The sequence below is a fragment of the Heterocephalus glaber genome, unplaced genomic scaffold, assembly GCF_053883595.1.
Source record: "Heterocephalus glaber isolate CG9 unplaced genomic scaffold, H.glaber_assembly_v1.0 deba00001497, whole genome shotgun sequence".
Lineage (NCBI taxonomy): Eukaryota > Metazoa > Chordata > Mammalia > Rodentia > Bathyergidae > Heterocephalus > Heterocephalus glaber.
This window is the reverse complement of record NW_028258320.1, coordinates 45,238,227-45,250,628: the sequence shown is the minus strand read 5'-3', so window position 1 is coordinate 45,250,628 and position 12,402 is coordinate 45,238,227. Positions and strand designations below refer to the sequence as shown.

The 12,402-nt window shown below is 40.0% G+C and overlaps 1 protein-coding gene across 3 annotated transcripts in view; it reads left to right on the top strand.

The window, feature by feature from the left end:
• Aldh18a1 (aldehyde dehydrogenase 18 family member A1) overlaps window positions 1-12,402 on the top strand; it is a 48,594-nt gene that overhangs the window by 973 nt on the left and 35,219 nt on the right. For all 3 annotated transcript variants that reach the window (XR_015440375.1, XM_004838556.3, XM_004838555.3), the window contains exon 2: window positions 2,142-2,272. Coding sequence is in view for 2 of the 3 variants with exons in the window: in XM_004838556.3 (XP_004838613.1) it covers window positions 2,185-2,272 (88 nt within the window). In the remaining variant the exon portion in view is untranslated. The remainder of the gene's footprint in view (window positions 1-2,141; window positions 2,273-12,402) is intronic.

Here is a 12,402-nt window from a genome sequence, read left to right as displayed (position 1 = left end):
AGTCTAGGGGCGCACACACACACACACTCACACTCACCCTTTGCTGCTTAGGATCATCTGTCTGCTTGTTGAGGGCATAATAAACTCTGGCAGGGTGAAACATTTGTTGAAGTGAGGGATTGGACTTAAGTGGACTTTCTGCACTCTAGAATAGTCCTGGGAAGAGGCCCAGAGGTCAGGTCTTCCAGAGTAACTCAGTGGACGCCAAACATTCAGAGCTTTCGGTTACCTTAGATAAGAGGGTAAGGAGTCTGTAAATAAGTGTATATGATCAGACCCATCAGTAACTCATTAATGACTTCTTCATGTTTGTGATAGGTACTGGAAGGAGGAAAAAATGTTATAAGCCATATTAGTGCCTAAAAGACAGAAGCAGGAAAATAACATATATTGAGCTGTTATGCCCAAGCACTTTCCATGTGTTATTTCACTTAATTCTCACAATAATTTCATGAGGTCTTTTCTGTTATTATCCCTGATTTACATATGAGGAAATTGAGGCTTACAAATATTAAGTAATACTCCAAAAGGCACACAGCAGGTACAGAGCTCAATCCTAAATATCTCCAACTTCACAGTCTACATCCTTTTTACCATGCTGTCAGTGGGAAGTGTATAAACCAGTTGGGAAAATTGGCAGTAACACATGAACCAGGTAAAAACTACCCAGGAGTTTCGGGAGAAAGTTTCATAAAGAAAGTAGAACTACAATTTAATGTCATTGGATAATTGGATTATCTTACTCTCTGGCTCGCTGTAGGTGTTTTGGAGGACTGACACATAAGTAATTATTTAGCAACTATTATTGAAGGAATTTATATAAATGGCAAACATAGAGCATGAGCTTGCATCATATTTCATTGTCATGAAGAAATAGAAGTCAGCAAACACATCCTTAACATGTTGAGTTGTCAGCCTGATGCCATATGTTTTATAGCGGACACATCCTGCCTGTCTCTTCTTTCTCCCATTTCTGTACCTTGGTGCAGTGTAAATTGGAGAGCAATACGTGCCATTCCTTGCTTTTCTTCACTGTGGGGCTAAAATGCTAGCTAGGTTTTGAGGAACATTTAAGAAGAGAGTTGGAATATATCCACCAGTCAGTAGAGCATAAGTTAAAGGGAGCCAGCCCCATGAGCAAAGAAAGTACAGTATTTTTCTTATCTTCTGAAAACACCAGTGTCCCTGTAGCATAATAAAAACTACAGTAATGAATGGCTTTTCCATGTACGTGTTGGAAGGAGTCCCCTATTTTATTTTGTAAAATAAACAATTCTTTGCCTAAAGCAAATGTGTCCAACCTGCAAGCCCACTATTTTTTTTTTGCCCTCTTTTTTATGTTATAATAAATTTTAAGGGCAGTTTTATGACATGTGTACATTCACTATATTATTATATATTTTATATATAGTACAAGATGGTTCCTCTTCACCAGGGCAGAAAATCAGTGGGCTGCAGGTTGGACATGCCCACCTGAAGTTTAACCCAGGGTAGAAGAATGCCCATAACCACCATGTCCTCAAAGCTAAGATTTCTAGCCATGCGCTCATCTTCTACAGGATGTGCTCACAGTCATTTAACATGCTAACCAGTTGCAGGCATTTGTCCCCCTTTGCAGGCATACAAGAGTTGCTTTAGATTTCTGTGGGCCATAGGAAAAAAATACATAGCAGCAGCCTCTGGCCTTGCCTCTCCTTGTGGCTGATGTTGCAGATATGTAAATTTCCATGTTTGGCTGGGAGGTGACAGTAATAAGGTAGAGATGACTGCTTTAGGATATTGGATTTGTTAATCTATTAGAGACTTTCTAACAGTATAGAAATTGTAATGGAGATTTGTTGTTAATATATAAATATATGAAGATTTGGTGTCAATACATTGTAACTTAAGATTTTTTTATCATTCAAGATACTCATGATCTTTAATTGCTGTTTTTGGACATAAATATTAAGTTCGTCCCAGAAAAGGAAGGACCAGGATTAGGGCCTGAGAAGTAACTGGTTTGTTTTGTTTGTTTTTTTCTATAACACAGAGGAGGTAGGATTTTTCTTAATACAGAGGAATTTGGATCAGGAGGGTCAAATCTTTAAGAGGCTGGGAAAGAAGAGGAAAATAAATGAATTTTCCATCATTTACTTTAGAAAACATACTCTGCAGATATTGGATTAGTGATTACGTCTCACCATGTTGAGTCAAGTTTACCGCTCTGGCTTCCAGTCCTTCAACCAGCGTCTTCTGCCTTGGGTCCAGTCCACAGCTGTCTCCAGATCTCGTATGTATCATTGATGAGTAGGCAAAAGGTTTGGTGGTCAAGTGGATTTCAGACAAGGATTTAAAGGGGAGAAATATAGTTTGGCAAAACTGCATGAAAGCAAAGAGTTTGCCTTTTAATAAAATGTCCCAAATGTCAGCAAAGTGTTCCATATAGTCATTTCCCCAAAATTTGTACGGCTGTTTTTACTATTTTTAAAAGATAATTGTCAAATTTTGAAATAAGACAAGAGGTGTCCCCTGTATCATTTACCCAGTTTTATCCAACATTTTGACCAGGATGTTGACATTGATACAGTTGAGATACAGAATACCTTAATTACCACAGGATCTTCATGTTTCTCTTTTATTACCATTCCCTGTTCCCTATCCCTGGCCAAAACTAAGCTATAATTTTCATAATTTTATCATTTTAAGAATGTTCTATAAATAGGATCATGCAATATGTGATTTTTTATATCCTTTTATTGGTACATTTTAGGTGTACAATATAATGATATTCATCATTGGAGACATGCACCTTTACATACTCTCTTGGTTCCTATTTTTTCTCCCTTCCCCTGCCCTCTCTTCAACCCCTCCATCCCTCCCTATTTACAGAGACTTTGTTTCCTTTTTTTCATTTTCTCATATTAATTCCATTCCCTTCTTTCCTTTCCCCTACCCCTCCCACTTCCTCTTCCCCTTTGCCTCTTTTCTTCCTATTTCACTTTATCTATTATACCTTTTAGTCCTTATTTACACTTTCAGTTTCTCACGCTAGAGAAACTATTCAGTATTTACACATGTGTGTCCTATTTATTTCACTTAAGAGTATCACCTCAATGTACATCCATTTAGCAATAAATGTCTCTAATTTCTCATTTTTGATGGCTGAGTAGTACTCCATTTTATTTAAACCACGTTTTCTTCATTTTCTTGATCCAGTCAACAGTTGATGGGCATTTGGGCTGTTTCCAAGTTTTAGCTATTACAAATTGTGCTGCTATGAACATGGGTGCACATGTATCACTGTGGTATGATTCTTTTAATTCTTTGGGGAAGATACCCAACAGGGGAATAGCGGGGTCAAATGGGACTTCCAGTCCTAGTTCTTTGAGGTATCTCCATACTGATCTGCACAGTGCTTGCACCAGTCTCCACTGGCACCAGCAGTGGACCAGTGTTCCTCTTTTTCCACAGCCCCATCCGCATTTGTTATTGGTTGATTTCATGATAGCAGCCATTCTTTCTGGAGTGAAGTGGAATCTCAGCATTGTTTTCATTTGCATCTCTCGAATGACCCGTGATGTTGAACATTTTTTCATGTATTTATTTGCTATTTCTACTTCTTTGTCTGAAAAATGTCTGTTCATTTCAGGTGCCCATTGTTGGATTGGGTCTTTAAATTTGGGAGGTCTGATTTTTTAAAGTTCTTTATAGATTTGAGATAGTAGACCTTTGTCTGAGGGACCGCTGGTGAAAATTTTTTCCCACATTGCGGGTTGTCTCTTCACACTCCTGATGGTTTCTCTTGCTGTGCAGAAGCTTTTTAGTAAGAAGAGATCCCATTTGTTGATTGTGCTAGTTCACGGGCAACTGAGGTTTTTTTGTTCATAAAGTCTTTTCCTACCCCAGTGTTTTCAAGAGTTCTACCTAACCTCTGTTCCAGCCAGTTCAGAGTTTCTGTTTTTATGTTTAGATCTTTAATCCATTTCAATTTTAGTTTAGTGCATGGGGAGAGATAGAGGTCTAGCTTTAATCTTTGGCAAGTTGAAGCCCAATTTTTCCAGCACCATTTATTAAAGAGGCTATCTTTCCTCTAGTGAGAGTGTTTGGCTCCTTTGTCAAAGATGAAGTGGCTGAGTGTGTCTAGAGTTGTTTCTCCATCTTCTAATCTGTTCCACTGGTCCTCAGGTCTGTTTCTTTGCCAGTACCATGCTGTTTTTATCACAGTAGCTTTTTAGTATAGTTTCAAGTTGGGGGTTGTAATACCCCCTGCAATGCTCTGTTACCTAGAATTGCTTTTGCTATTCTGGGTCTCTTTTTGTTCCAAATGAATTTTTGGATGTTTTCTCAAGGTCCATGAGGTATGCTGCTGGGATCTCAATTGGAATTGCGTTGAATCTATATAGCAATTTTGAAAGTATGGCCATTTTCACTATGTTGATCCTTCCTAGCCAAGAGCAACAGATGTCTTTCCATTTTCTGGTATCCCCTTCAATCTCTTTTTCAAAGTGCTATAGTTTTCAGAGAAGAGGTCTTTGATTTCTTTTGTTAGGATGATTCCTAGGTATTTCAGTTTTTTGGATGCTATTATGAAAGGAACTGTTTGGCCTATTTCTCTCTCAGTGAGTCTGTTGTTAGTGTAGAGGAAAGCTATTGATTTTTGTGTGCTGACCTTGTGTCTAGCTACTTGACTGAGGTTATTAAGTCTAGAAGACTTTTGGTGGAGTTCTCGGGGTCTTTGATATAGAGTATCATGTCATCTGCAAATAATGACAGTTTGACATCTTCATTTCCTATCTTTATTCCTTTTATTTCTTTCTCTTGCCTAATTGCTGTGGCTAATGTTTCCAAAACTATATTGAACAAGAGTGGTGATAGTGGGCATCCTTGTCTTGTTCCTGATTTTAGTGTGAAGGATTTCAGTTTTTGACCATTTAGTATGATATTGGCTGTTGGTTTTTCATAGATGGCTTTTATCAGATTGAGGTAGAGACCGTCTATTCTGATTTTTTGTAGGGTTTTTATCATAAATGTGTGTTGGATTTTGTCAAATGCTTTTTCTGCATCTATTGAGATGAGTATATGGTTCTTGTCCCTGGCTCTGTTGATATAGTGTATTACATTGATTGATTTGCATATGTTGAACCATCCGTGCATCCCTGGGATGAATCCCACTTGGACAGGGTGTGTGATCTTCTTGATGATCTTCTGCATTCTGTTTGCCAGTATCTTATTAAGGATTTTTGCATCTGTGTTCATTAGTGAGATTGGCCTATAGTTCTCTTTTTCAGTTGGGTCTTTCTCTGCTTTGGGGATCAAGGTGATGCTTGTTTCTAGGAATGATTTCGGGAGTATTGCTTCCCTTTCAATTTCTTTGAAGAGTTTAAACAGTAGTGGCAGTAGTTCCTGTCTAAATGTCTTAGAATTCAGCAGTGAAGTCATCAGGACCTGGGCTTTTCTTAGTTGGTAAGTTTTTAATTACGCTTTCAATTTCATTGGTTGATATTGGGTTGTTTAGAATTTTTAGGTCTTCTTCATTCAACTTTGGTAATTCATATGTGTCTAGGAATCTGTCCATTTCTTCTGTGTTTTCCATCTTATTAGCATATAGGTTCTGGAAATGGGTATTGATGATCCTCTGGATTTCTGCTGGGTCTGTTGTAATTTTCCTCATTGTCTTTTCCTAGGATTTTGTCTAAAATTTTTTGGAGTGCTGGTTTGGTATCCATGAAGTTCTTTAGGTGTTCTTTGTCGTGAAAGTATCTTATTTCACCATCAATTCTGAAAGAGAGTTTTGCAGGGTGCATCAATCTGGGTTGGAGGCTGTTTTCCTTTAGGGCTTGGAATACATCACTCCAAGCTCTTCTTGCCTTGAGGGTTTGCATTGAGAAGACTGCTGTGATTCTGATGGGCTTTCTGTTATATGTGATTTGTTTCTTTTCTCTAACTGCTTGTAGAACTTTGTTCTTCTGTTGGGTTTCTGGAATCTTAACAATTATATGCCTATGTGTAGATTTGTTTTGACCAAGGCTGGTTGGAGTCCTATATGCCTCACTTATCTGTATGTCAAGTTCTTTTCCCCTGCCTGGGTAGTTTTCTGTCATCACTTCTGTGAACAGTTTTTTTATGTCATCTGCACTCTCTCCTCTTTCTTCATTGACTCCAATCAGTCTTATGTTATTTTTCTTTGCATCATCTACTAGCTGCTGGATTGATTTCTTGTGGTCCCTTATAATTTTAAAGAATTTTTTCTTTTCCTGGTCACTAATTGCAATCTTATCTTCTGTATCTGATATTCTGTCTTCACATTGGCTCATTCTGCTGCATAGACTTTCAGTGGAGTTTTTAATCTCCTGGAAATCTGTTTGCATCTCTTTTATGGATTCCATTTGTTTCTTGTGTTGGGATTCCATCATGTTCCTCAGCTCCTCTATTTTTTTATCTGTATCCTCTCTAGATTTATTAATCATGTCTTGCACTATGGGCACAATCTTTGCTGTTATGTGAGCAATTATTTCTGATTTCATTTTTTACAGATCCTCTTTCGTTGCTAGTTCAGGGAGTCCAGGTGGTTGAATATCAGACTGCTCCATCTCATTTCCCAGTGAGGTTGCTGTAGGTGATCTGAAAATCTGGTTCTGAGCCTTGTTTACCCATCTTCTCATTTCGACCAGCGGCGGGGGGGAGTGTTCCTGGCACCAGTGCGGCTCACCTCCTCTGTGCTGGGAGCTGTGGCATGCCTACCCGGAAGCTTGAAGCTTCCTCTAGGCTGGGAGCCACAGCATGTCTACCCAGAAGCCTCCTGCACACTGGGAGCCGTGGCACACCTATCCCGAAGCCTCCTCCTGGCTGGGAGCTGTGGCACGCTGATCTGGAAGTCTCCTCTGGGCTGGGAGCCATGGCACACCAACCTGGAGGCCTCCTCTGTGCTGGGAGCTATGGCATGCCTACCCAGAAGCCTCCTCCTGGCTGGGAGCTATGGCACACTGACCTGGAAGTCCCCTCTGGGCTGGGAGACGTGGCACGCCAACCCAGAGGCCTCCTCTGTGCTGGGAGCTGTGGCACACCTACGCACCCGGAAGCTTCCTCCAGGGTGGGAGCCACGGCATATCTAACCGAAAGTCTCCTGCTCGCTGGGAGTTGCAGGATGCCTACCTGGAAGCTTCCTCCAGGCTGGGAGCCATGGCACGCCTACCTGGAAGCTTCCTCCAGGCTGGGAGCCGCGGCACGTCTACGCAATATGTGATTTTTTTAAAACTCAACGTGATGTTCTAGAGATTGATTGAATTTGCTGTATCAGTTGGTTTGCTTTTATTACTGAATACTATTTATTGTTATAAATGCACCACAGTTATTATAACCATTCACCCATTGAAGGACATCTGGGTTTTTAACCTTTTTTTTTCTATTATGAATAAGGCTGCTTTAAGCATTTGTTTACCAAATTTTGTGTGAACATAATTTTCATTTCTGTAGATTAAATGCCTAAGACTTCAGTTGTTGGTTTCAATGATAGTTGCATGTTTAGTTTTAAAAGAAACTGCCAGTTTTTGCAGAATAACTATTTTACATTCCCACCAGCAATGTGTGAGTGATCCACTTATTTACCCTGTATCATCACCAGCATTTGATTTTACTATTTTTTTGTACAGCCATTTTGATGTATACCACTTTGTGGCTTTAAGTTTTCCCTAATGACTAATGACATTGAACATTTTTTCATGTGCTTATTTGCTAGCTATATAATATATCTTCAGTGAAGGGTCATATCTTTTGCTCATTTATAACTAAATTTCTGTTTTTCTCCTGCTGCATTTTGAGAATTCTTTATCTTATAGATACTAGTCCTTGTCAGATACGTGGTTTGGATATTCCCTCCCAAGGCACATTGAATTTCCTACCCAAGATGCTTCATTCTCTTAACAGGGTCTTTCACAGAGGAAGCACTTTAATTTTGATGAGATCCAATTTATGTTTTTATTTTTGTTTTATTTTGGTGATATTGGCGATTGAACCCAGGGCCTTCATGCTGAGCTACATGCCTTTTCTTTTTTTTTTTTTTTTTTTTTTTGGTGCTAAGGACCAAACCCAGGGCTCCCTCTTGATAGACAAGCATTCTACCACTGAGCTAAGTCCCCAACCCCAACCACCAGAGCTTTTTGTTTTTTATTTTGAGATAGGGTTTCCCTAAGTTGCTAAATTACTGAGGCTGGGCTCGAACTTGAGATCCTCCTGCCTCTGCCTCATAGATTATAGGCATTAGCATGCACTACCACTTCTGGCTTCAAGTTTTCTTTTTATTGGTTGTACTTTTAGGATAAAGTCTAAGACTTCTGTATATAGCTCTATATCTTGAACATTTTTTCCTATTTTTTTCCTAAAAGTTTTATGGTTTTACATCTAAATTCATGATCCATTGGGAATTAATTTTTGTATCAGGTGTGAGGTTTAGGTAAAAGTTTATTTTTTGGCCTGAGGCTATCCAGTTGTTCTGGTATCATTTGTTGAGGCACTGTTTATGATGTTTTGAGTTGGGTATCTCTTTGATATCTCCTAGTCTTCTTGCCTTGCTTATCATCATCCAGGAAAATCTCTATTTCCCTTTCATTTAAAAAGGAATGTAAAGTTTAAAAGTTTATGATTTGAGGGCCAAGGTTTTAGCTCGGTGGTTCTGCCGCCTGCCCTGTAGCACAAGAATCTGAGTTTGATCCCTGGTACCAAAAAATAAGTTTATGATCCGGAACCAGCCTCCCAGAAATTATGGCTCTGCTACTTACAAATTAAATAACTTAGTGACCTAAAACACCTGTGTATGTAGGTCACAATTCTGTAGGTTGGCATTTTGGACTGGGCTCAGCTAACAGTGGTTCTGTGTCTCTCAGGTCTCAGGCTGGCTTAGGGCTGATTGCTGGGAGCAGGGGCCCCTGCTGGAATGTGAGATCATCTCTGTTTTATGTGATTGCCTACCTTCCAACAGGTTGTCCATGGCTTCTTCCTGTGATGCTTGTGGGCTCCCAAGAACAGCAAGCAGGGACATTGCAAGGCCTCTTGGGGATTAAGCTTAGAATTTATCATGCTACATTGTTCTGGTCAAAACAAGTCACAGGCCTAGCCCACATTCAAGGATTGGGAAAATAAACTTCACCTGTTGATTTAGGAAACTACATAATGTTGTATCCATATTTTGTAATCTGGTAATGGTGATGTTACTTAATTTCTCTGAGCCTCTGGTTCCTTATTTATAAAATGGAGATGATAATAATAACTCATAAGGCTTAACTCATAAGAATTCAGAAAGGTGATGATGATGATGGTAGCTGCTAACACTTTCTTGTAATGTTGGTCAACACTTACTGAGTGTTTACTCTGTGGAAGTCCCTGCTTATGCATAACTTGTTCCCTCCCCCATAACAGTTTTATGAGATAGGTAAGGTAGAAGCAAGTAAGCAGAGAGGTTGAGATTTTAATTTAATTAGTCTGGGTGCATAGCCTATATCTGTCCTTTTTAGAACCTCAATCACTGTGCTATGTAAGATAGTCATGCATTACTACTTAGCACAACCCTTAGTATATAATAAATGTTCATTTCAGTATTTTATTGTTGATATTGTTATTTATTCTTATTAATCTCATTTATAGAAGGAAGCAGTTCTGTTCTGTTCCTAGAGTTTAAAATTTTTTTAAATCTAGATTTTTCTGAAGTTCAGACCCTTGTATGTACTGAAAATGATGAGCAGAACTACAGAAAAGAAATAAGAAAGGCAAAGTGAAAAGGTGTGTGAAGGAAAACATAGGCAGTGGAAGACCAAGAAGAGTGAGGGAGCTCATGTCAGAAATCCTTTTTTTTGGTACCGGGGATCGAACTCCGGTCCTTGTGCTTGCTCAGCAGGCAGCGAAACCACTGAGCTAAACCCCCAGCCCCAGAAATCCTTCTTGAGGTCAGGAAGACAGTCTCATTGATTACTGAACATGAGGACTCTGAAGGGTAAAGGGCTTCTCACCCCTTGGCCTGTTATCCATGACATTACTGAGGGATATGGACAGCTTTCCTCCCACCCAAAGCATATAATATGTGCACACATATACACCCCAACAACACCCTGGGCCTGCCAGGGAAACAGATTTTCAAAGCTTAGAGCCTAAAGGTGCCTTAGAAGATAAGAAAGGATGATTCAGCCAGAAGTTATGGATTTTTCTAACTGATCAAGACCTTTCCCAGTTCTCAGTGCAAACCTTAAAAATGTAATATACTGTAGAACATAAAAAATGTCCCAAAGAAGGTGAGGTGAGTCTGAGAGATAAGCTGCATTGTTCAGCAGAAAACCCAAAACACCCTGGGTCCCATGAAGCTTCCTTGATGCTAGAATGCACTGGACTTGACCGAGTCTTTATCTGCTTGCAACCTTGCTAATAGTTGTGACCTGCTCTTGAATCCTCTAAGCCCTACTCTGCTGTGACCTGGTTGTCTGTAGCCGAATGATGCTTCTTTGTCTGGGACTAAGTTGTGCCACCCTCCTCTGCTGATGCAAACTGTGATCTTGGCTGTTGGATTCTCATTGGTCTCTGCCATTTGATTACCTGGACTGACATGCTGCCCAGCACTGTGCTCCTGAGGTGTCCTATCAGGCTGCTGTCCCATGCTCATACCCTTCCAGGTCAGAAATGCCCTTCAGTGGACAGGAGACACAAATGGTCAGAAGGCCTGGTGCTGACAGCTGTCAAAGGGATATGTGAAATTTGATTTTCCTCTGAGTTCTGCAAATACTCCTGATGATCACAGATCCAAACCTAGCTGGAGTAAGTCTCTCTCTCCACCACCCTTCTCTTAGGTAACTGGGACCAAACTATTGTGTGTACAACTTTTAAGCTTAGGTACATGTGTTGCTTGGGATAATATCCCTGAAGAACCCATATTGATTAGCCTAATGAGAATAGGCACCCCAGCAACACACCAAATCCTTTAGGAACATCCCCAGCAGAAACAGTGCACCTATGGGTCCAGCAAGGATACAAAAGCCACAGTTCTAGCCCAGATGATGCCTTACTGAGCAGTGTGCCAGGAGCTAGACTGAAAGCCTGTTGTAAAAAAAAGTGTTATGGCTTGTGTCTAGATGTCCCCCCAAAGCCTCATGTAATCATAGGTGGGGCTTTTTCAGAGGTGGCTGAATCTAGAGCATGTGATTGATTCATGGTGCAATACTAGGATTAAGGGTGCTAGGATTAAGGGTAGGTGGTTGCTAAATCAGTCCACTGATTTGCTTGGCACCACCCTGATCCCAGTAGCCTGGATACAAGGGACAGAAAGAGGCTTGTCTTGTCCCTTGCTTACTTCCTTTGCTACTTCTGCCCATCATGAACCATTTCTTTTTGATACCTGTCTGCCATGCCACCCTGCCTTGGAACCAGCTGATTATGGACTGAAACCCCTACAAACTGTGAGCTAAATTCCCATTTAACTTTGAGTGTCAGGTATTTTGTCTCAGCAAGGAGAGAAAAATAACTTCAGACAAAAGGTCAGTTCATCTCTCTTGTAGTGCCACAAACCTGAAACATAGCTTAAAATATAATAGCTTATTTAAGGGTGGGGGGGAGAAAGGGATCTACTTTGAAGGAGGACAGGGGAAGAAACACAGTTACCTAGATCATGAGAATGAGCTTCTGCTTGCTCTACCTGCCATTGTTACACCATAGAGAATGAGGATAGACACTAGATTATGATTATATTATGGTTAGGGAAGGAGTTTATAGTCAGGAGATAAGAGGCAGAGAAATTGAAAAATGTTTAAATATAGAAGGTGACAAAAGGCTAATTCTAATGAAGATAGTTACACTGTAATGATAAAACTAGCACAGTGATCTGAATGGTTGTTTGGAACAATTATTTTAGTATCAAATATTTTAGTTGCCTGGAATAATGCATAGAAAATTCTTTGCAAGGAATTGCCTAAAGTTTGGTCCTGCTGAGAACCTATATTACTCATCTCATCTTTTTCTTGCTTCTTGATCTCAGTGAATCCCACTAGGAGAAAGTCTTTTTGCTGTCAGACCCCCACACTCCCAAATTACTGATCTGCTTCTACATAGACCTCACCCTGCTCCAGAATTTAAGTCACCTGCTCTGGGTAGTTGAGCAAGAAAAACTAGGAAATGTAGTCTTTTGGACTGATAGTGGTGTGTCCAAGGATCTGTTTGTCAATGAGAGAAAGGGCGAAGAGGTCTTTGGCAAGCTTCCAGTGGTAGTATAGTTGAGCTGCTGAGAAGTGGTGGAATTCCTTGATTAATATTTAGATTTTTACTTTTACCCTAGGCTTTATGAAAATGTCTTTGTGACTTTTTCATTAAGGATTTTTTTCTCCTTATAAATCTTTTACAGAGCTGTAGGAAAAAGAATCAGAAAAGGATTGCTTGGGAACAGATGTCCAA